The sequence below is a fragment of the Prinia subflava genome, chromosome 2 (genome assembly GCF_021018805.1).
Source record: "Prinia subflava isolate CZ2003 ecotype Zambia chromosome 2, Cam_Psub_1.2, whole genome shotgun sequence".
NCBI classification, from domain to species: domain Eukaryota; kingdom Metazoa; phylum Chordata; class Aves; order Passeriformes; family Cisticolidae; genus Prinia; species Prinia subflava.
In genome coordinates, this window is record NC_086248.1 from 7038056 (window position 1) to 7063600 (window position 25545).

The 25545-nt window shown below is 42.3% G+C and overlaps 1 protein-coding gene across 2 annotated transcripts in view; it reads right to left on the reverse strand.

Moving 5' to 3' along the window:
* Positions 1-2647: 2647 nt before the first annotated feature.
* The window catches only part of FKBP1B (FKBP prolyl isomerase 1B), a 47277-nt gene continuing 24379 nt past the window's right edge, over positions 2648-25545 (reverse strand). The window contains exons 3-4 of one of the 2 annotated variants that reach the window (XM_063391824.1): positions 6562-6674; positions 2648-2793 (exon numbers count right to left, since the gene is read on the reverse strand). In XM_063391824.1, coding sequence (XP_063247894.1) covers positions 2716-2793; positions 6562-6674 — 191 coding nt within the window. In that variant the 3' untranslated portion in view covers positions 2648-2715. Of the gene's footprint in view, positions 2794-3046; positions 4341-6561; positions 6675-25545 lie in introns of those variants that run through there. The other variant, XM_063391823.1, reaches the window with a different exon arrangement.

Genomic DNA, 25545 nt, shown 5'->3' on the forward strand with positions numbered 1-25545 from the left:
CCATGGCCAGCCTGGCCTCCACGTCCTGCCCATCACATTCAAACTGAGATTTCCCAGGCAAGAACCACATTGCACTAAAAATGTTTAAACTGATGAAATACCACTGGGAGATTGCTTCTGTGTGAGCATCCACAGCTTCTCAAGGATTACAAACTGCTCTGCCCCATATATATATCTTTTTTATATATAAATAAATGTATTTATACATGTACACATCCAAACACTTGGATAACTGAAACCAGTTACACCAACTGCTGGGCACTGAGAAGGCTCCTTGCTGAAACGGGAACTGGAGGTGCTTCTTGCCACGCTGCATTTGTGCTTCTAATAAATAATGAACTCTGATAATAAATACCAGAGTGCCAATAATGGTGCTGCGTGCTGCCAGCCTTGTTTTAAATCATATGCAAATACCACATTGCTTCTGTCAATAGCAGAGAGCGTGATGCTTGCGCTGCAGAGTCTGTTTTGATGAGGATTTGATGCTGTTTGAAAAACATACATAAAAAGCCATTCTTCAGGGTAATAAGATTAATAAAAATTCCTTCAATGAATCCTCAAGATCAGCAGCTTTTGATTTCTCTGAGAGCTCAGCTGCCGTCTTTCATTAAATATTCCATTTCATAGTTTTTCTTCCAGTGCCTGTTCAGGGCTTTCAATGTCCCTGCACATGTAAAATGAAATAATAATTTGTACCTGCAAGACAGGGGGAATGGAAATGGGATGCCCGGAGGACTGTTTTGATGAGATCTACTCAAGATTTTGTTTGAAATGTAATATCAAAGAACAGGGAAATGAGTTCAGCTCATGAATGGCAGAGGGGCAGCAAATAAAGCAGATGTTACCAGCCTTGCACTCTGCATCTGTGCTGGTTTTGTGTGTGCTCACTTCCCGTTTAATTTTTCAGGAAGCAGGGCATGAAATTAAGACTGGAAGGTCATTTGTTTTTCCATTGAATCTGTTTAGAAATTAGTAACAAGAGTTTATCTGATTACACAGGCAACAACAGTAAATTTTTTCCAATCTATTATATAGGGATAATAATTTCATGTACTGTGTTGATCGATGATGCAATTAAATAAATTAACGCGTTTGCAGTCAAATAAAGAGCTGAAGATTACATTTCCTTGAAGACTTAATTTCCTTAAGTATCACAAAGCACAATGAGTTTTCCTTTCAGATTTTTTCTTTTTAATAAAATTGGCATGAAAAATGTAATAATGCCTGTTTCCAACCAAGGTCTCCACGGAGAGAAGGCGATGAGGGAGGGCCTCACCAGCCAGCTGTAACAGGGATTTTACGGGGTGGGTAATGGCTGGTGTGTGCTGCGAGGGCAGAAGGACAGACACGTGGTGATGGAGGTGATAAGATCAGGCCTGGTGAGCCCTTGGAGCCCAGCAGGAACGTGGCTCCCTGGTGAGAAACCTGCAGGGGCAGAAGGGCAGAGCCATGCCCTGCTGTTGTCTCAGATGCTGCAGGAGCTCCCAAGGAGCAAGGCCAGGAGGGGATGGAGGGAGCACGGGGCCATTCCAGGGTCACTCACACGATCCGTGCAGGAAAGAGCCCAGAGCAGGCGCGAGCCCACCTGCAGTGCTGCCTCCAGCTCTGGGCTGCCCAGCACAGGGAGGACGTGGATCTGCTGCAGCAAGTCCAGAGGTGGGACAGAGGGATGGAGCTCCTCTCCCATGAGGAAAGGGTTGGAGAATTGGGAGTGTTCAGCCTGGGAAAGAAAAGCTTTGGGGTGACCTAACTGTGGCCTTGCAGTACCTGAAGGGAGCTGACAGGAAAGATGCAGAGAGACTATCTACAAGGACATGGAGTGACAGAACAAGGGGGCATGGCTTCAAAGTAGCAGAAGGCAGGGTTAGATCACAGATTAGGAAAAAATTCTTTGCTGTGAGGGGTGGTGAGACACTGGCATAGGTTATCCACAGAGGTTGTAGATGTTCCATCTCTGGAAGTGTTCAAGGCCAGGCTGGATGGGGCTTTGAACAACCTGGTTTAATGGAAGGTGTCCCAGTCCATGCCAGGAGGTTGGAACAAAATTATCTTTAAGGTCCCTTCCAACCCAAACCATTCTGTGATTCTATCACACTTCGGGTATTTTCTTTTTTTTCTTTTAAATAAGCAATTAATTTAAACTGGGCCATTGATAGGAACAGCTGAGACCAATGTGCTGAATCAAAGTGTGATTGGCAGGCACAACAGAGCCATACTACCTTTAACCAAGACTTTGGGAGGTGCAGTCTGTGACCCAGTGGTGAAAGGAAGGCCAGCAACAGAGGCCAGAGCAGTGGCAAAGGAGAGCAAGACCTTTTCAAATTGTCTGGGAAAGCTGGTGGTCATCAGATGTTGACAGATCCAATTATCAATTTTTAACAGGAAATTAGTGTGCCCTAAATAAAAGAACTGTTAGTGGAGGTGTAACCCAGCTGCTGTAGTGACCTGAGATTACTACCAAAAACATGTTCTGAAAATCCCTTCATTTCTTTATGGAAAGCAAAGTGAGAAAAACATTTACTCCACTCAGTGTATAAAAATCTGTCAGATATGGATTTATGGATTTATTAATTAACAAGCTGAAATAAATGCAGCTCTGTGGGTAAAATGAACATTGGGAGAGAGAAGATGATGAGCCATGGTCCCTGGCCACATCACCACTCTTGCTTCTCTGTGCTCATTCCCTCTCCCAGCTCCAGGAGGTGTCACCTGGGGTCATCTCTGCAGCTTTGCTGTCTGACTGCTCGTGCTGGGAGTGTTCTCCTTACATAGATATAGAAACAGCACAGCTGTCTGAAATATTACCATCAAAACATCTGTTAGTAGAAAACCATGCAAATAGTTTATAGTCAAGTTAAATAAAAGTAACAGTCATGACCCAGTGATGCCCTGGTGTTCTACAGCAAAGAGAAAACAGAGCCTAATGGAAAGAAATCAGACAAGGCAAAATAACAGCACAGAGAAAGCCTTTCTGATCAGGTCCTGCTCCCAAATCCAGGTAAGTAACAGCTAACATATCTTCCTGTCTCCAGAGGAGAAACCAGCACTTCATGAATTCATATAAGCAGCAAATGAAATAAATATTGCTGAGTCTCAAGTGTCAGAGGCCCAGTGCACACGGTCAGTTTGCAGGCTTTGTAAACAGCAGCGCTCATGCAGCATAAAAACCCCCGAGTGTTCAGTGGCCACATCATCCCACACTTCAGATTTCTTCTGAAAGGTGGATGGATGCACATAATCCTGCTCTTTTCTAGCCTTGCTCAGTTCCAGTAGAAAGTATTACACTGGTTTTACTGTTGTAAAGGCACAGAATTAGACCAGCACTGCATGTCTTTGACAAGCAGCACCTTCCATCTCTTCAGCAGCCAAATTTTGGCCAGAGTTGAGGGGCCATAGAGGCAGGGGCAATGCAGAGATAGGAAAACTGTCCCAGCACCCCTTACTTGCATGTCCCTGGTACCTTTGATACCCTCCCAGAGATCTTCCAGTGGGCCACCTCTAATAGAAACAGTGCATGGAGCTACACATATTTAATATAAGAAGAATAATTAACAAAAAATGGGTTGATGATTGAAGAACCTGTTGTACAGCCAAGAGCATCCTGGTAGCCAGAAGAGAAAAACAGGATAAGAAACAGTAAAGTATCAAGATTTTATTGTTTTATATATATATATACTTATAATTCTTAATGAGACAGAACTTTTTAAAACAGCAGCAAGCAGAACGTACAAGTTGAGAAAAGTGGCAGCGCAGGTAACTCTGTTTGGCTAATGCCCGTTCATGTACAAGGCGTACATTGGATTTTTTTTATTTTTGAGCACCTTTTGTGGTTTTTATTTTTTCTTGGTTTAAGTGTACAGTAAGGCAGTGGTTTTTTCAATAAGGAATATATATATATTTATATTTATATATATTTTCAGTCATCACTGTGAATTCTTCGTACATGCAAATTAAATAAAATGTACAACTCGGAAATGTTACACTGGGAGACATTTTTCCTCAGAGCAAAGCTTCTAATAAAAGGCAAATACAGACACCACAAAGTTATAAAAGAGAAGGAAGGCATAGGAAACCAAGCGTCAGGCACTACTGACGGGACAGCTCGAGCAGGGAAGGTTGGGATTCCAGTGAAGATTCCTCCTGCCGCCGGCACGGCGCGAAGGAACGGATGGTTATTAACAGATGTCTGCAGCCAACTCCCCCAGGAAGGTTCACTCTAACCTGAGAAGCTCCACATCAAAGAGGAGCGTGGCATTGGGAGGTATGACCCCAGGGTGGCCTGTGGCTCCATAGGCCATCTCAGGTGTGCAGGTCAACTTTGCTCTTTGTCCTAAGCTCATCTGGGGTTTGGATGTCGGAGAAAGGAGAAGACAAAAAAAAAAAAAAACAGGATTAGGAGGAAAACAAAAATCACTACGTGGCAGATTTACAGAATTAAGGAGTGTTGGGATAACCACATTCATAGAATCCTTTAGTTTGGAAAAGACCTTTAAGATTATTGAGTCTGGGGTTTGGAAGGAGAAGATCTTTAAGGTCACTTCCAAACCAAGCCACACTATGATTTTGAGTCCAAATGGTTTTGTTTCAAGCTGAAACTGCCATAAACAGCTCAAATATGGCATGGGCCTTCTCACTGCTTTGGCATCTCACAGCAGCTACTTCAGCTGCCAGAACCAGCCTGGAAGTGACATGAAGCCTTTTTAACCCCATGTTTGGTCCATCCTGCCTATACTGGGGCGGGCTGCAGGAGGTCTGAGTTCCTTCTTTGGAGCACAGGGTGCAAGGAACACCATCAGCAGGCACAAGGACAAGGCCCTCATAGCTCTCTGTTCATGAGAGATCAGTGCCCAGCATAGCCAGGGTCAGCACTTATTCCCTAAACTCAGTCCAAGCCCCAGGGCAGACATCTCACTTGTGATGCTTATCCAGGCAGAGAGCCCTTTCCTCTGGGATGGGCAGGAATGCTGATGTCCCTCACTCCAGGCTGGCTCTGAAGGGAACTGCTCACTTAGACCTGGAGTTACCTTCTGAGTATTTTGGAACATTTTCCAACCGCTGTTCATGCACCATATCCTGGTGTTGGAATAGTCACTGGCTTATATGTAACATTCCTTGTTTCACAAAACATCCCCTGATTTGAAGCAGTCATTTTAACTCAGACCTCTCTCCAAGATTGGGCACATCACTGGACTACAGGTTATGTGATGGCTCCTGTTGAGAATTTTTTCAGGTTGAATATTTTCAGATTCTATAAAATATACCAAAGCTAGAGAGTGAATTACTTTGGGTAGAAGAAGAAAAATGTGGATATGAACTTTCCCACATTCAAGGAGTACTCATGGCTTGGGGCTGAGGATGTCCAAGCCGATGACCTCCCCTGGTCCCCACGGAGATTTTGTATGGGGCTGCCTGTCCAGTGCTTGGATGTGTCCCTGCAAACCAGGCAGCTGGTAGGTCATGCCTAAGGTTTTAGGGATGAGGCAAACTTGAACTGTCAGAACTGAGCAGAGAAATGCAGATCATGCTGACATCTGACATTACACCAAGGTTTGTGAAATCTGCCTGCTGGACATGGCAAAGTGCCTTGTTCCAAGTGACCCTGTCCAGCACACTCCCCAAATCCCTCAAACCCTGGGGTGGAAGGAGAGAGCCACGAGCTCGACTTGTGTCAGTGATCCACTAGGAGGAGCAGGAGGGCAGCGTGTGGCCACATGGGTTTCTGGAACGGCTCTCGGCCACTTATTTCCTAAGGGACAAGAGTTGGGGAGTGAGAGCAGTCAAGGAAGGGATGAACTGAATGCCCCAGTGCTTGTTGATGCTGCTTTATCTCCACTGGCTTCTGGTTCCTACAGCTCTGCAGTCGTGAGTTCTCCCAGGCCTTTCTGGGAGAACAGTCCAACTCAAATCCTTCAGAGGAAGATGGCATTTTTCACAGTCTAGGATTCCTCAGAAGGACTCCTCTGGCTGGAGAGAAAGGAATGCTTGCATTGCTTTCTCCATAGGGCTGGAAACACTTGTCTCTTCCACCCTTCTCTGGAAAAGCATGGTTGCATCATTCCTCAGTGGATTGTTTCTCATTTTGCATTTTTTCTTTCTCTCTATTTAAGCACAGGAAGTTGTTCCTGTTAAAGTTGTTCCTAATAAGAGTATTTGAGCAGTTGCTCCTACACTGAGCTCTTGGATCCTGAAATGGGAAGTCAGGAGGAATTTTCACCCTGATCTCAATCACTTGTGCTCTTGAGCAGCCTGATCACACTCCTCATGTGTGGGGAGCCCTCACAGCACAGAACAAACAGCAAGACCTGGATGGATGGATGGATGGATGGATGGATGGATGGATGGATGGATGGATGGATGGATGGATGGATGGATGGATGGATGGATGGATGGATGGATGGATACTACAGGAAATACTGTGCTCAAATGCACCACGCTTTCACAAAAACACTCCATATCCTACACTGTGAGTTCCACTTGGTCTTGTCACCACTGCCCTGGACATTGCTGAGCTTGCAAACCCCTCAGCCAGCTCCAGGTTCAGCCAGAACAATTTATTAGTACCTGTGTAACGCCTTCTTCAAATCCTTTAATGACTTCTTGCCTGCCAATCTTGAACCTGAAAGGCTTGTTTCTGTCTCTGGAGGAATCGAACTTCTTTCCATTCTGTAGCATTCCTGCCAAAACAAGACACACGGTTTCAGTCTGAGCTACATCTAAATTTGAGTGCTGGAGGAGAGGGAAGGAGTGAAAAATTAATGTCTTGGTCACATCAGCTGCTCATTTCCATTTTCACTTTGAAGCCTCATTCAAAAGGCAGGAGAGACAACTGCAGTGGTACCATATTGTTAAATTTGCCTTCCAGTAATTTAGGCTCTAAAATGGAAATTATTTTTTTATTCTTAATGCAGTAGGTTACAGCCCATATTGCACCCAACATTACACAGACATACAGAAGAGCTGTTGTTTGCACAGTGCAGCTCCCTGCCTAAGTGGATAAAAGCAGGCAAGGAACAAGTGGGAGGCAGCAGAAGAGAGAATCCCAAGACAGGTGCCTGATCCAGGGCTGTCCCTAATAACACGTGTTACACAAACATCCCACACCATGTGTGTGAAACCTGTACACAACGTGACAGCTCTGTGTCTCTCCTCAGACAGAAAGAACAGTCACAAATATGAAAGCAGCAAAGACATTTCTATAAATGTTCTACTGCCCTCATTCTTCCTGTTTTCATTCAGCCATGAGAGATGGTCACAGAGCACGTTACTCTTGCCTTTGGGTGGGCACTGTTTCAATCCATGGGGTTTGACACGTGCCCAGATTCCTCAGCAAATGGACAAAGCCTCACAGAGCACTACATGATTAGCTATTCTCATTCTCTTTTCAAATTGTGGATAATTACAGTAGTTTTCAATTTAGAAGTACTTGGTATTAAAATGCTTTCCTCTGGATATTGCAAGGTTTGGCTGATATTTATATATCAGAATCAATCATTTCTTTGTAGTGCTGCAGAGCCAGCGTTGGGGGCATACACCATGACTGTCCTATGCAAGGGGTTGTACAGAGAGGTTCATTAATCTGAGAAAGGTTCTGGGTTGTGAAGAACATTAACAAGTCCAGCTTTGAAAGAAAATGCAGAGAAAAAGTGTCTGTAAGATCCAGTATCAAAGATCCAGCTTTATTAGTTTCTTTCCATTAAAGCAATTATATTAACAGATCAGCTTGATGCATAAATTTTATTTTTCAGTGAAAACTATCAACTATTGTCCAATAACAAAGAAGCATATTTTGCTTGCTCTAAAACGTCTGTACTATCAAAGGTAAATATGAAGAGATGTGTCAGAATGAAAAAAAGAGACTAAAAAGGTAGGATTCATTTTACCAACTTCTAGGCTTTTAAGACATAGCCAGATACTTCTGAGTTAATTATCCAGAGAAAACAGATAAGCAAGTCAGAGAAAAATGCACTTTCAGGGAGCAATTCATCTAACCAGTTCTAGGGATGTACATTAGGACATAATGAATCACATCCTAGCACTGCCTATTTCTGTGCAATGAGTAAAGGGAAGTCTAAACAAAAGCTCAGACATAGATGGCTCCAAATTCATTAGTAGTTAAATCAGTGGCAATGGAGTCCTGGACTTGCAGTTATGAGCACACAGTGTTTGATTACTTCAGTGCGGTTCTCTGTCCAGATATTTTACATCAATATTAAAATCAAATCCCATATTAAGGCAAATTAGCCATTAGCCAAGTCCAACATTTGTCCAAGCTGGCCCTTCAGACACACCTATGCATGTGGCCAAGGCCTTAGAAAGAAAACTGTGGAATACCCTGCCCATAAGGAATGTTTAATAACCATTACCATTAGTGCCTGACATAATCCTTTAGTTTTTCACAGTAAAATAATGAAGTGTATGTGTGCTCTGATGCAATACATAGAATCACAGAATCACAGAACCAATGAGACTGGACAAGACCTCTGAGATCACTGAGTCCAACCTATGACTCAACACCACCTTATCAAACAGAACATGGCACTGAGTGCCACATCCAGCTGACTCCACCACCTCCCTGGGCAGCCTATTCCAATGTCTAATTACCCTTTCTGTGAAGAAATTCCTCCTAATGCCCAACCTAAACCTCCTCTGGCACAGTTTGAGGCCATTTCCTCTTGTTCTGTCACTTGTTCCCTGGGAGCTGAGCCTCACCCCCACCTGGCTGCACCCTCCTCTAAGGGAGTTGTAGAGAGTGATGATGCCTGCTGAGCCTCCTTTTCTCCAGACTAAACACTCCCAGCTCTCCCAGCCACTCCTCACAGGATTTACCCTCAAGATCCTTCCCCAGCTCCATTGCCCCTCTCTGGACTCACTCCAGCCCCTCAGTGTCCTTCCTGAATTGAGGGGCCAGAATTGGACATAGAACCCAAGGAATGGCCTCACCAATACAGGGGGAAACTCACATATTATGCAAGGTTTCAGTTCAGTGATATCCACAAATCCCTCCACAACAGCTTCTGAACAAGGTTTTCCAGCTACAGACTAAGATGGATTCATTTGTAATATAGAAATTCAGCCTGTATTGGGGGAGGCAGCCAGGGAGAAACGGCTCAGGGGGAACTCTCAGGCATATAATATAATCCTTTTTGAAGTATTTGATCTTAAATTTAAGTGACAGTCCTTCCTCAGAGCACTTTTATTTTTAAACACATCATAAAACCTTATGAGTCTATGAAATAGAAGGGGACTATTATAGAATCCCAATATTTAATAGTTTTAATATTAAAACTTAGTACTGTCATTACAGTTTGTATGTTCAAAGCAGTATGCAAACATTAATTATTCTTCACATTAGCCCGAGGATGTGGCTATTATAATAGCCTCAATCTGAAAGTTCAAATTCAGATGCAAAGTTCCACAACACTTTATTATGCATTCATTTCACTTTGTAACTAAATCCTGTTAAAACTCTTAGCTTAAAGCTCTGATGGTTTACTAAACACCCCACATCAAACCAGCAGCAGAATCAGAATTAACTCTTCAGAGATTCTGACAACAGCTCCTGGACAATGTTTCCCATTTAAAGTAACATTTCCATCTTCCCATGAGCTCGCTAGTTTGATATAGCATTTAAAAACTAATTCATTTCACTAGAAAATGCCCATAGAAGATGTGTTAGGCCTTGTAGAAGAAATCAGGCTTTTCTATATTTACAGCAACATCCTATTTTCAGCAACAGCTGAAAATTCATGAGGTTATGGATTCATAAATGTACCTTCCTCTGTCATCACCTTACTGCTTTTGGAAGACAAACTGGGATGCAGAGTCAAATGTGTCTGCATTGGCTGAAGCTCTGGCAGGGCAGTCAGTTTTTCTGTGAGTGCCCTTTAAATGCACATCCAGTCTGGAAATGAGTCAGAGACTCCATGTGCCCTGAAGAAGTTCCGATACGGATTTAGATGTGAACTTTAGATCTTTTTTATCTCTGGTTCTGAGAGTTAGAGTTGGCTATGCAGGCTCCTGGGAGCTAAAAAAGCACAATGCTTTTTCTGTCTTGCTAATGCACCAATTGATTTTTTTTGGTGAAAAAATTGATTTAGTTAATATTCTTCAATGAGGATGGATGCCCATCTTCAGCCTACGTCTTTATTTGTCTAGCTAACAGTAGGGAGGAAAAAAAACCCCAGTCTGGAACTCAGCAATGACATTGTTTTCCAAATCAGAACAATCAATAAGAGTTTTGACTGAGCAAGGACATCTAGATGCCTATATGGCTACTTGTTAAAAACCCCTTAGGTTTCTGAAAGGGAACAATCATGGTATTAAAATAATTAATTGCACAAACTTGGTTAGCAGAATATCAGGAATATACAGATTTGAAAACACTCTGATCTACAAGGCATCCTAATTGAAAATCAGATTTTAAAAATTAAGTAGGTGTAGAAAAGGAGACATTTCAGGTCAGGGGTCCTACTGAATCACTGATGTTCAGGTCATTGAAGCTGCAGATTAAAGAGCAGATGGATCATTTTATTAAGGAACATGGGCACAGATCCATCCAAACTGCCAGGACTGCAATGCCATTTGGGCTAGTGAAAACACAGCTTCAGGTGGGGTTCAACAAAAGTTATTACTTCTTATTAAAACACAGGTGTGTCTGCAGCTGTGTCTGCACTACTTTTTAACACTGCACTCCTTTAGCTAAGATCCCATCACTGAGGGCTGTTTCCTAAGGGGAGAGGGCTAATGAAATGACACTGTCTGCACTTGCCTAATAACTTCTGAGCCTTTGAGCCGATTTCAACCGCATTTGGCAGAGGAATAGGGATCACACCAATATTAAGATTCTATGCATGTAATGAAAAAATCTGAGTAGAAAGAAGAGCCTGGAAGAGCTTCTGCCAAGAGAAAGGCTCAATCTTTGCTATCAGAGAAACTCTATGTCATGGGTTAGCACTGGCCAGATGTTAGTGCACCCATGAATATATGTTTTTTCTCTAACAACTCCTGTGGGATGTGATCGGGAACAGAGCAGAGCAGGCTTAAATCTTGAAAACAAAAAAAACCCACCAAAACTTTATTAATTACATAAGAACAGGGACAGAAATACTCTTAAACACACACAGAGACAGAAATAAAAACTTCTTAGAACATTTCTTCCCTCAGTTTTTACCTCCCCACCTATCACTTTTCACAGACCAACCTCTGGGTTTTAAATCAAACAATCACCACTCAAAAAACTAATCTTCAATTCAGCAAGGGAGAGAGGAGTCTCTCTCGCACCACAAACTGTTCTTCAGAAAACAGGGGTTCACCCCTTATGTGTTTTTATGTCACCTATAGCACTGCCCGGAGAAGTCTGCTAAGGTGACACTCTCTTTTTTCCTATGTCCAGCGCTCTCACCGCTGTCTCATAGGCCAAAACTGCATACAGGGCTTTTTAAGGATGCTGCATGCCAAGCTCTCCCCCTTTTCACCCAGGGGCCAGGGTTCCAGGAGCAGGTCTGCCCTGAGGGCAGAGGGCACCACCTCACCCTCCCCCTCTCTTCTCTGCTCGCTACTCACTTCAAGTGCCAGTCACTGTAGCAAAAGCAAGGGGCAGCTGCATCCACCCAAAAATGCAGTTTATGTTCAAAAGAGACTCAAGTTCAGTCCATGGCTGACATTATGCAAGAAAAGTCTAGCTCCAAGGCTACTCCTCTCATTCTTCCATCGAGTTCCTTCCAATCATGCTTTATCATCTCGGTCCCAGGCCGCTTCCCTCTCTCCGAAAACCACCAGTCATGAGAATCAATGTCTAAGAAAAGTTTCTTTCTGCCAAGCAAGGGTTAACAGTTTCTTCTGGGCAGGGTGCTGCAGGCGAGGCACTCCCAGGCTCGGCAACCCCCCACATGGCTGAGCACCTTCTCTCAGAGTTTGGGGGGGAGGAGGGGGGGTGAGCACACACAGCAGGCACTTCTACAGTTTTCCACCCCTCCATCCTAGACGGGGCAGCTCAGTTCCAGTCCTGTCCCCTCTCTTCTTCCCCCCCCCCCCCGGGGGGGCTCCGGCTTACCTGAGCCGACCACGTGTTTCCCCTCCCCCACCCAGCCTCGTGGCCAGGCGGGGGGAAGGAGGCCTGAGACATTTCTCTGCTGACACCCGGATCCGAAAAGAGGCCGAGCCCCTCAGACTCCTGCTTTTAACTCTTTGTGTCCTCAGAGGCGTGTCCAAACCTCTGAGTGACCAACCCAGGTGCCAGCAGAAAAGCTGATCACTGATTGGACTGCCCACATCTCCCTGGAAAAATTCACCTCCCCCCCAACCACGACACTCTATTATTGAGGAGAGGTCAGAAATGGAAAGGCTGGACCACAGACTAAGTTTCTTTTTGCTTACTTTTCTTCTTTCATCTGAGAATGAGTCAGCTGGGAGTATAACCATTCACATAGCACAAATCCACGGAGTCGGGCCAGCTGTTAGACAGCTATTACACCTATGGTCCCAACAAAATCCTTCCCCAAACTATGGCCAAACTGTTATCCATACAAAGGATGGGTGGAGAGAGAACACTGAAGGCTGTCCGTGGATAGTCAGCCAAGCTTCTGTGCCTGAACCTGGAAAATCCATGTGTAAATTCCACAGCTCATATCCAGTTCAAAGGTAGAAAGTGTCTCAACCTGTCATGTAGGCTACTCTTATGGTTCATAGAGAAAGAGAAGTATCTCCAAGAATGATTCATCCCACCTAGATTTAAATGTTAGGGCTGAAATAACCTCCTGGAACAGTTTATCATCCTCAGTCAACTACCTTACAAAAGGTAAGCTACCTTAAACCAAATGCTAGACTGCCAGGTTTTTATAGGGCCTTAGTGAGGTGTTATTAACTCAGCCATCCATCCCTAAATGAAGTAGGCAAAATTGCATCCCAGGCTTCACTGATTCCAGTGTTTACTGAGTTATTTTTCTCTGCAGTGTTGACAAATTTTGGGAATCAGAAGATGAAGATCCTAATCCAGGACAAATCTTTTGATTTCACTAGCTGCTCTTTTTTTATAATGTACAATGGGATTTGCTTACCTCACAAGTATTGAGGGGATAAACTGAATTAAATAAGCGACTTTCAGAAAAAAACATTATTCATCTATGAAGTATTCCATTCCCTTATTTTTTTCAAGCAGTAGTTACCTGCAGAATGTAAAGGCAATGCATACACTTGAAGATAGCCTCTTCCTGAACACTTTTTGGCAGCAGAAAGAGGGGCAGAGAGGGTGTTTCTAGGACACTGTCCTGCTTCATTTTATGTAGACCAGAGGCTCTTCATGACAGGAACTATATTCTGATGCCCCTCAATGCCATCACATTTCCACTTATGCCCTGTAATCAATCGGTGCTGTTAGGAACACATCTTTGGGTTTGGTTCCTAGGACTTTCTAAGGAGTTAATGTTGCTGTGGGTTAAGAATTTTTCATTTCAAGTGCTTCTTTTTTGCCTCATAAAATATATTGTTTCTATGTCAAAATATATCCATATTCTGTCAGGAGAATATCACAAAGGCTGGAAATTCTGATCTTCCCCCCATTTACAACATGCAACTGTTACTAATATGCACTTTTCGCTTGGTAAATATATTATGAGAAAGGTTCCAGTAACTGCATAAAAGTCCTTGTGTCAACATTGATGCCCTACCAACGTATAAAGGAAGGCACGGTTCAGCACAATTGCATAGAAGTGGTGGGAGAAACACATCCACAAAGTCACAAATCACATCCCAGGTTGATTCACACCAGCAGAACTCCACTGTAGTGTTACTTGCATTTTACATTAAAATAGATGAGTTGTCTTCAGGATTCCATTCTGAAATATTGTGACAAAGCATTCCCTGCATTCAGTGGTGTTCTCACTTTAGCTTGTGGCTGAGTCTCAAGCTAACACACCTGAAAAACATGTGGTTTCCCTCAGGAACAAAAACAATTCCCCTATGTTTTGTTGTTAAACACAGGGATCTGGGCAACTGTTTTCTAGGCAAATACTGTCGGTGCCTCATGTTTCTTCTTCCCAGGACCTAACTCAGCTCTCCAACTCATTCCATCAGAGTCCAGATATGCATCAGCCAGACATATCACACTTCTCCCATCTTAATTTCATTATTATCTCAAAATGTAATTCACTGTTCACACATTTTTGTCATAACAACAGCTCCCAGTAACCTGTGGTTATACCTGGCCACGAGCCTCCTCTTGACACAAAACAGTGAGTAGCACACACCTCTCATTTCTTTGATTTGACTTCCAAAACAAACTCTTCTGGACAAATTTGTTGTCTCATTAATTTTACTGATGGCCATTGTAATGGAAACAAAGAGTGTTGAATGTGAGCTGGAATATGCCTTCGTTCTCTTTGCTATGTTGGAATAGGGGACACCTTACTGTGTCCTGCCTGGGGACTTTGGCAACTGAACCACAAAGGGAAACCTCACTTTTCCAGGGAAAGGCTCAACAATACAAGTTTAGTACCACTGCAAACACTCAGTTTTATCCTGCTAACATTTCTTCTGCTTTATATAAAGTCTTATGTGGAAAAAGGGATTTACTGTCTTAGACTTTATTTTTCTGAGAGTTTGCAGCCACTTAAGAAAAAATTATTAATACTTTAAAGAAATTTTCAGTCTAGAGGGATAATAGTTGAAGAAAAAGGGGGAAGGGGATAAGCACAACTCTGCAGCATTAGCAGCTTTTACCACAATTATTTTGTTTTGTCTAGAAAGTCAACAGCAAGGACTTGAATGTGCCATTTGTTGCCATGACAAAGCCACTCAAAGTGAAGAAGTGGGAAAGGGATAGCGATGGTGGGCACTTCCTGCTACCGCAGCGCACTTCAGTGACGCTTCTTCTTTTGAACACGGGCAGCCTTGCTGCTTCATTTTCTTTGTGTATTAGATGCTCATATATCTTTAATGTGGAGTAAGAGCAGTACAATCAATTATTTATCATGCAGCTGACAGCAGGCAATGAAGACACAACAGACAGCTCTTCAATAATGCATCACCGTGGGCTGTGAATCACTGTTGCGTACAACCACAGGACAATATGAAAGAACCTTGCACTTACCTCGCCTTCACAGCCAGGAAAATTACCTGCAATTGTCTACTTCACTCTGCTGAAAGGCATTATTCTGTCCTAGTGGCATTAGGGATTTGCATACTTTTAAGAGAAGGAAAAGTAGATTTAAGGGAGATACGAGGCTCACTAAAAGTTGTAAAGAGACCAAAACAATTCCTTTGGTATCCCGTCACCTTAAAACAGTCAATTTATTTTAGAGTTTGATTCTGTTACTGTTACAAAGTTCAGCTGTAAAATATACATGTACTGCAGCATAAGGCAAATTTAATCTGAATAAGCATGGCAGAATGAGGTCAGTGTGGGAATGCTAATGAGGGGGACGATAGATGTCTAAAGCAGCATTTTAGAGAGAATATATTAATACAGAAATATTTTGGATCTCTTGTTTCTCTATCCTCAAACAGTATGGCCCATAACACAGGGTCTGCAGGGAGAGGGAATGCTCCTCACTGGTCTGGGTCTTTCTGTCCCTGCCCTCTGGTAGCAGCCCAGAAGCACAAAGAACAGTTCAAGTATGGCTGTGATACAAATAGAGTCTGCAAGATTTCCCACACAAACACAAGCAGCAGAGCTCGCCCAAAGAATTCTGAGCACCCAGTGCAACATGAGAACAGAACAATAAAATAATCTTTTTTTCATGTTGGTTTAATTTCAGTCTCATCTTATGCCACATGTATTTCCTTCCCTCCTCCCTTTTTGTTTCATGGTTGGCTGTGTTCTGGGGGCATGGATTTGGGATTTTAGCCTGTGGCACATACACAACTGTGCAGATGACTCCCACTGGGAAGTTGCACACTTGTGTAGCAGGTTAAACCTCACTAAAGTAGGTGTGAGTGTGACAGCCACTGTCTCTCAGGGTACAGCACCAGAAGGGCCCAAGGTGGAACTCCAGAGTTCTCAACACAGATCTGGGTGCAGGGAGCATGGAAAAAACACCAGAAAAGCATCTTCAGAGGTTTCTTGTGGAAGCTCTGATCATGGCTCTGAGATCACATGAGAGGGCATTTGGGGTAAAAGTACTAGGTTCTTAATTCCTCCTCTGCTCCAGGGAAGAAACTGCCAGAAGCACCTTCCCAGCCCAATATGACAATCTTACCAGCAGTTATATGTGCATTAATGACAAGCTGTTCTCAGATTGGGCATTTTTTTTGTTTTCAGCTGTCTAGCATTGCAGTATGTTTCCTTCTGAATAAAATTCATGCAAAAAATTCTAATTGAAGTGCAACACTTCTGATTCCCTTGGCTTAAACTAGCAACAGCCTAGTGGCAGATCCACCCATCTCTGGTCAGGCACTGAATTAAGGGGCTATGGGGAGAATCATAGAATGTTCGGGGTTGTGAGGAACATTAGATATGATCTCATTCCAACTCCCTGCCATGGGCAGGGACACCTTTCACTAGATCCGGCTGGTAAGGGCCCCATCCAGCCTGGTCTTAAACACAGATGGAGAATCCCCAGCTTTTCTGGGCATGGCCAAAGACATGAAATTTGAGCATGAAAAAAATATATGATTTACATGTTACCACTTAACACCAAGATGTTAAAATGCTATGTTGGCTTTTAGGGTATTTGGAACTGAAAAATACCAGTTGTCCCCACATGCCTGGTGAATGAATGCTCTTTCTTTCCCACAGCTCCTTCTTTACTGGGTTCTTTATCACATCCAACTTTCTTAATGCTCAGCATGGCTGCAGCTCCTTCACAGATGAGTATTTTACTGAGACTCATCTTGACAAACACAGCAGTCCTCTAACATTATGCAAAGGACTTAGCAGCTACTCTGTTCTTAAATAAAATGGAGAAAATGAAAAACATTCTTGGAGAAAGAGAGAAACACACAGGACATAAACAGAGAAGTAAATAGTTTATAAAAATGGCTGTTTACTGAGCCAGTGTATCAGTCAGCCACAGTCAGTATGCCAAGATTACATATGCTCTAAGTCAGAGGCAGACACTGCTGTTCCACCATGATCTCATATGTACATAAAACATACATAATGCAGAAGTCCAATGCTTTTCATCCAGGGTGTCCAACTTCTTGATCTAGACTGGTCAGACATCGCTGTAATATCTTATTTTAGAGATGTGGTATAACCTTCCCGGCTGGCATTATGCAATAGCCCCTCCCTTCACAAGTGTTTGGAGAATTCCTGGGGAGTCATCTCCTCCTGCCTGCAATTCCATGCAGAAAAATGAGACATTACTTCACTGACACCAATCTGAGGCTGCTATGGGGCCTCACTCCAGCATAACACACAGAGTTTCCAGAGTGATCAGGTGGAACACACTGCTGGTTCACTCAAGGGATAAGTCCCTTGATGAGATGGAAAACCCATCTTGATGCTGTGCTCTCCCCACTGACATGGACAGACTGTAAACTTCTAGGTAGCTAAAGACAGTTAAGCTTAATTCCACCTAAAATTACTTGATGACAGTCAAGATTACTGAAAAAATGCAGCTTAAAACCAAGCTGGTTCTGATTGATGCACCAAATGCCTTCCAGTGGATTATGCTGCCTGAGGTTCTTTAGACTTGGTGACCACAGATCTACCCAGCCACTTGCAGTGCACCAATACACTCAGCAACCCTGCTGTAGGAATAACAGGAGATAGAACCCCTTCTAGTCTTTGAATGAACTCTGAGAAAGGTTCATTAACAAGTTATGTGTTGGGAAACCCTTACTGTATTGTCTGAAGTTCAGCCTACAATCACCATCAGATAAATCCAGCCCTTTGCTGAGGCAGAAGCAGAGTTGTTTGCTGCAGGACTCCAGTGGAGAAATGTCTTATTTTACTTTTCTAGGCCATCGTTTTGAAAGGTATATGAGACACACTCATCCAAGGGAAAAACCTTTCCATGGATGTATAGTTGGCTCTTCCCATCTACTAGGAATGCACCTACTTTCACCAAAAACAACCAACCAACCAACCAACCAACCAACCAACCAACCAACCAACCAACCAACCAAAAAAACAAAGGTATTTTTGCATTGTTTACATTATTTTCAATGTAAACAGTGTTTTACATGCTCCAAGGCAGACTCTGTTGGTGTCATAAATATCATGCTGCCTGTAAACTTTGAGTTCTGAAATAATGTTACTATGAGATTATTTTTTTGCCACTTTTTGCCATTTGTTTCCTATTTTTGCCCATCATTCCTGATATTGCAGATTCTCTTTGGTGTGAACTGGCACAGTTCCCCTGATATTAATGAAAGTACAAAAATATATGTAACAGTTTGAGACCTGGATCTCAGTAATTTAAATCTACATTGAATCATACACTCTGGACTATTCTCCAGAGCAGAATCCTGCATGAATATGGAATAGTGTACATTTGTGATCAGAGCAAAAAGCTGGATCTCAAAAAGAATAGGTTGTGTCACCAGACAGCTGTGTAAGTATAACTCAACTTCATTTTATTCCCTGTGAAACAAGCATTGTAGTTTCACCAAGGTCAGCCAGTCAGTAGCATATCCAGCAATAATATTATTAACTAATATACTTTGCCTTGGATATCCTGCAAGGTTTCATTCAGTAAGCCTCTAAAGTACCTTCCGAGCCAGAGGAAAGGAGCTATTAACAGCACAGTTTGTTCTTATAAATAGGTCTTTTCCATCTCTAAGTTTTGATCTCAGTGATCTTATAAATGAACTATGGAAAAAGTAGCAGCTGTTATCTTGACAGATGGGTCTCAGGCTGGACATTACAGTCGTCTCTCTGAAGAACAATAGGAATTTTCAAGTGCATGTATCTATTTTCATCTCCTTAATAAGTCACTCATGTCTTGGGCAATGAAGAAGCATGAATGCAAAATAAACATTCTAGGGGACACTTCTCAGAGAAAGGGGTAAGGAGAGGGATATCACCCATTAGGGAGTTTCCCCTTGCATTTTACTGAAGTGAGAGACAGAAAAAGAATCAGAAGTTGGTTTCAGAGGCAATAGGGGCAGGCAGCACTTCCAGAAGGTGAGATATAGAAAGCCTGTGCACCAATGAAATGCAGCCAACAGTCAGGTAGCAGAACACAGTAAGAACCTCACAGATAAACCTCAATTTTAATATCTTTCTAAAATTTACCATCGTTGTTCATTTTGGATGTAGAACTTTGAATCCAGTTTTAAGGACAGATAGAAGGCTGAGAAAGTTCATCCTTTTTCAAGAGTGGTCGGGACAGACGGTACTGCCGTCCACCTTTCCTCTTATAAACACTTGTCATGGCACTGAGTTCAACTCCACTTTAACTCTGGATTTGAACTCATGTTCTTCACCATTTCTGATGGTGTTCTCATCATCAGACAACCAACACTCAATGAGATCACCCTCTATGCTCCCTTCTTGAATCTCTGTGGTAGCTGGAAATAGAGAACAATGGAGTTAGGAGAAAACTAAACAAGTAGCAATTAGGGAGGTCAGTGGCATGGGCAGAGATCTGGATTCCAGTCCACAGACTCATGGAATCATAGAATGGTTTGTGTTGGAAGAGGCCTTAGATAGATCATATTGTTCCAATCCCTCTGCTATGGGCACCTCTCACTAGCCTAGGCTGCTCCAAACCCCATCCAACCTGGCCTGGAACATTTCCAGGGATGGGGACACCACAAACTCTCTGGGCAACCAATCCTTGCTCCCAAGACTGCCTGGTGTGTAGGGTTTGCCTTTAGTGGGAGTTTGAGGATGGACTGCACTGACCATAACCTGTTCCCAAAAGCAGAAGTGTTTGCACATTCAGGACTATGGCAAACAAAAGACATTGCAAATTAAGCCAGTTTAGATACTATAAATAGAAATAGAACTCAGTCCATAGACACAAACAACAGAGATAAACATTGCCAAAAATAATTAACAGCACAACAGAGTGGAGAGCAACACAAGTTGAGTGTGGATGAAACAGCAAAGCACTGCATAAACAAAGGTATTATTACACCAACAACAAAAAGCCTGAAGATTTCAGACTACAGTGAAATGTGTAATATTATAATCTGTAAAAGCAAAGACTGAGATGGTGCATACATTGGATAATCACAGGACCTGCTGTAGACCAGACTGTGCTCTGTCCCAGGTCACACTATCTTTTATATTCCCAGCATGTGTAACTGAAAAAGTACCATTTATATGAGCAACTTACTATGTGAAGTCAATAAAAATCTGTTCCTAGCAATCAAATGGCAAACACATTCAAACCACAGTATCAAAGATTGTTTTTCTGTGGAAAAAATAATCAATGTCCTGTTCAATTTCAAAGCTTCAGAGAAAATACAGTTCAGGGCTGAATGGAATGAAACATTTTGCTTTAGAAAATAATAAAAAGAGAAGACTTATGTTCATCTGAAATGTTACATTCTAGGAAGACTTCACTGCTTGGTTTTCCAATTATTAGTATTTAAATCTACTTAAAATTCAGCTTGGATGAGGTCCAAGGGGTTTTTGAGCACCTCCACCTTTCCAATTACATAATGCCAAATATTGTTAAGCTACATCCAAGGTAAAAGACACCAGAGTTACTAACGAGCAAACATAAAAGGAAACCAGAAAAGTTTGAATTCATAAGAAGTTTGCTGAAGGGGAGGCGTATCAGATAAAATCCAAGTATCCATACAGTCAAACCAGACAAAAGAAGGGCAGAACTGAGCTAAAATTTGGATCAAAGAAGCTGAGACTTATGTGAGAGGGATACAGTTATCTGGCCTAAAATAATCACTCACCCAGACACTTAGGTATTTTACATTGCTTTTAAAAATAATCAACAGATCTTCCCTGACCAGGTACCATGGCTCACTGTGTAATCCATAAGATCTAATGTTATGGAACATATAAACATTCAATTAATTTAAGTTGCTGCTTTCATTTTCCCATTTTGCACAGACAAAAAAAAAAAAAAAGGCTTGTGACAGTTAATTTCTTTCTGTTTTGGGAACCATTTTAATGCTTACACATGGGTCTGCTGATTTACTGGCTGCCTGCACAGGGAGTTTCAGTGATCCTGCTCACAAGGGCAGCAATCACCCAGGATACTGGGTCATTGGAAATCATTCATCAGACTTGTAAGTCTGGCTGTTTGTGTCATAAAATACTTGCCAAGAAAAAAGGAAATAAAATGAAAAAATAAAGCTATTATAATATTTACTATATCAAAAGTCTAAGACAGCCATAATTCTGGTAATTCAATTCTTGAACTATGCTTATTTCTGTAAATTTTGTGTGCTGTGCCCTTCTCAGTCACAACATCATCTGCCTTGCCTGTGCACTGTGTGCCCTGGTGTTTGCCTTCTAGCAGGAGGATTGAATACCGCCTTCTGTGCTTATGGATCCTCACTTTTTTACTTGCTGTTCACAGCCTTCTTGGAGAGGTGATCACACTTTTCAAAGCCCAGGAGGGTTGCTATTCAGCAGCCAACTCTCCAAGAAAAAAACCAACCTGCATATAAATTTTTTGCACAGCTTACAAATGACCCAGTGAGCCCTTCTGTGATCTGCCCTTAGTCCTAAGGTGCCTTCCACAGCACAAACAGCCTTTCCTGCAAAAATCTGAGCATCCGACTGGTGATTATGACACCAGACTCCTAGACAGCAAATCCCAAAGTAACATCTTTCTAAACAGTTTCACAAATGCATGTTCCATCAGTGTTTCCCCAGGGTTTAAAAGAAAGTAGCATGCTTAAAAAAAAAAAAAAAAAAAAAAAAAAAAAAAAAAAAAAAAAAAGGTGGTTTATAAACCACATGCATTTGGATTGTAACACTGCATTAAGCAGAGAAGTAATTTTTTGGAGCAAATGTAACAGTCTGCTTCTGTTCAGGTGTAATATTTTTCTACCTCTTTTACACCAAATTATGTGTTTAATACAGGCACAGTGCACCCTGCAAGCAGCCAGAACTCCAGCAGTGTTTAGTTGCATCTCTTTTCCCAAACTCCTTTGTAGGACCATGAAACCTAAATATTGGTGCATTGCAGATTGTCATTTTTAGCTGCTGCAATACCCTGTCTTGTTTTGGTCCCTACTGCCAGATGACATCATCTTTTAGCAACTTTTTCAGTGGAACAGCCAATGATGCTTTTTCCAGGATATTGTTGACTAGAAATCCAACAATAGCATATTTTCTTTTTTTTCCCCCTTTTTTCTTTCTTTTTAAAGTCTTCCTGCTGCAAGTAAGACTGGAAAGATGCGAAGGAAGAGGAAATTACAGAATCATATCAGTAAGGAAGATCACAGGGGGCCCTGTGATTTTGTGCAGTGATGCATTTACTGTTTTAGTGCAGCCTGAAGGTGGATCATATCTACACCAACAAACACATGAGCAGTATCAATTCCTCAGAGCTGGTGCATGTGTGGATACACAAAATTCTATTTTCTCATGACAGCTTGAGCTTTGTGTCATGTTCTCTGCCTAGTAATCTAATAATGGCTGGAGGTGAAGCCCTAGCAGTGAAAAAACCTCAACCACACAATAAAACACAGAAAGGTCATTTGCCATACTGAAAAGACAATTTCTGCTGCAAATGTTTCACAGGCTGAGAGCATGACATCTGGCTGTCATGTAACACAGAGTTATAAGACAAAATACATTTGTCTTGGCCTCCACATCAAGTTTGAATTTTAGGGATGCACTGTGCATGTTCAAATCAAATACCAAACTTCCTCTGGGTGAGCTCAAAGATCTATCTTGACTCTTGGTATTGCTTAATAAAAAGGGGAGGAAGATTTAAACTACAGAATTTTGTTGGGGTATTATTGTTGGTTTTTTTTAATAGTCTAATGCTTTGCACAGCCATTAAAAGGATACAGAGTTTCATACATGACATGAAGCTGACAGTGAGCATTTCTAGTTATGTCACAATTATGTTTTTACTGTAAGGCAGACAGACTCCATCCCAGTGACTGGGAAAACATGTTATCTGATCCCTAATTGGTTTAACAGCCCATAGAACCTTTTTAGGTTGGTGCCCAGATATGATCTTTATTTCTGTCTTTGTGGTGATAGTGCTACTCGACTCAGTGCCTTGGGCAACGTCTCCATTTGGTTGCTTACATCTCAATCATTTTGGCTCAGAGGAGAACACAAATCAGTGTCACCTGTATTTTTAAGGTTACAAGAACATGTAACCCTTGTTCTGATCTTGTTCAGAGCAGCTTCACATCCTGTTGGCTCTGCTAAAGTGTTACAGAATGCAAAGCAGGGACTCTGCTTTTTTATCTGCTTCAGAAGCCTTTGTGGAGATTAGGAAGTGTTGCTCTGCTCTCTTCCACCTTGCTATCTGGACACAGAAGTTCTATGCCACCTTGCTATCTGGACACAAAAGGTCAGGTTTCAAGCTGGGGTAAATCAATTGAACCTCAAAAAGGTCAACAGAGCAATGTGAGCTCGTACCAGCAGAGAAGAAATTCTCACCAAGCCATTTCAGAGATACGAGACTTGGTATACAGAGTTTTCCCACCATACAGTCTGGTAGAGATATTTTCTACTCTCCTACACAGTTTCCCTGGCTCCCTAGACAGTCTATTTAATTTCTTGATTTTTTTTCCCCCACTCACTGTATTTAAAGACAATTTGCCTTCCTGGAAGGCAGAAAATAAACTCACTCTAAACCTTGCACCACAAGGTTCTTCTAATATAGAATTACTCTGCTAGACCCAGGACTAATAAACCTTGGTGGGATTACAAAAGATACAGTGAGAACATCTGCCCACAACTTATTCTTAACAGTAAGAAACATTTTCTTCATTTGTCCTTGTACCAAGAGTCTACTGAGAGGATAGGAAGGAGAAATGATAGAGCTTCTCTTAGTGTCCTTGCACATACACTTTGAAAGGATATCAGAATATTAGAGAGACTTCTGTAATTTAATTTATGTGAAGGAAAAAAAAAAGATGTGTATAAGACACAAAAATAGTTAGGTTTCAACACTTTTTACTGCAACAGCAGAACATGACATAAAAATTAGTGTGTTGGCTGAGCATGGAATAAAATGAACATGTTTCATTGCCTTAAGATAACGCATTTTATTTTATTTTATCACAAACTCAAAGAAAATTGAGCCAGGTTTATTTTGGCTGGGTTTGCTGCATTGGTGTGACTGCTAAATATAGGTAAATCAAACCAGAGCTCCCTGCTCAAGTTTGACCCTATTAATAGAAATATGCATGACCCCAAGACACTCCTACATTAGTTAGTCTGAGTCAGGGCAGACTCCCTGACTCATCCAAATTGCATTTCTCATTTTGGGTAGCAGTGGTGTGGATGTTACAGGAGGGGCAGTAAGCGATACTTGTATTAACACCTTCATTTTTGGAAATTCAGTGTGCCTGCTACAGGCAGCTTGAGGAAGGAAGGCAATAAATGAATAAATCAAACTCTGGCTTGTATAGAGAGACAGCCATCCTTCTCCCTGTGGGTGGGGAAAGTGTCAAGGAACAAATTAGATAGTGGGTACAAAAGGAACAAAACCCCTCTGTGCTGCTGTTTACTTGCACTGGCACATGCCATTAAATGTGTATGCCTTGGGGGAATGCCAGCCTGCCCCCAGGAAAATCTGGCCCATCTCAAGGAGTCATCATTTACTACTGAAAAACAGAAGAAGCAGGAGTAGTGAGAGGCTAAGACGATCAGGTTTAACTTTCACTGGCCCGTATCCAAATATGCAAGCAAAGGCTTAAGAGAACTTTCTACTGATGTCTCTGTGCCAACAATAGATGTGGACAGGACAAATATTTACAGACCAGAAGTGGAGGGAGACTAAATGGGGGGAGCCAGACCCTGCCTGAAGTGCTTATTTTAGTGCTTGGGCCGTGGCGGCTCCGGCAGGAGGTGAGTGCAGGCCGCAGACGGGACAGGATGGGCTGACTCAACGCCACAAGGTGTCTGTACCCATGTCCTGTGCCGTGCCCAGCTCCTTTCCCTGGGGGATAACAGCAGCACAGTCATACCATACACTCTACAGAATAACCACCTGGCTCTGAGCGAGCCCAGGCAAGGCTGCCCGTGTGCTAAAACATGTTCAAAAAAACCAAAATGGCCTTGGAGACCCAATGGAGGTGTTGACTCTTGTGCTCCAGACCCTGAATGCTCTCTCTATGCATCTTTCTGAGGCCACCTCACTCTGTAAGCGTCTCTCCTCAACACCCAAAAGTGTCGTAACATTACAGGAAAATGAGTTCTTAAATGGATCATTTGGCTGAGAGATGCCTCTCACTTTATTTGCCTTTGAAAACATAAAGTAAATATCATAGTACTACAAGTATGTATCTAAGTATGTCCCTTCCTCCTCTTTGTTGCTCATCATCCTCAGCTGTCAGTGAATGAGAGTTTCTCTTAATCCATTTGTTGCACAGTTAAGCACAATGGAGCTCTTGAATGATAATACAATACAAACATAATCAAATGCTCCTTTCTCTGTTCCAGGAAACAACGACAATGCTATTAAAAAAACCCAACTCTACAGTAGCGGGGAG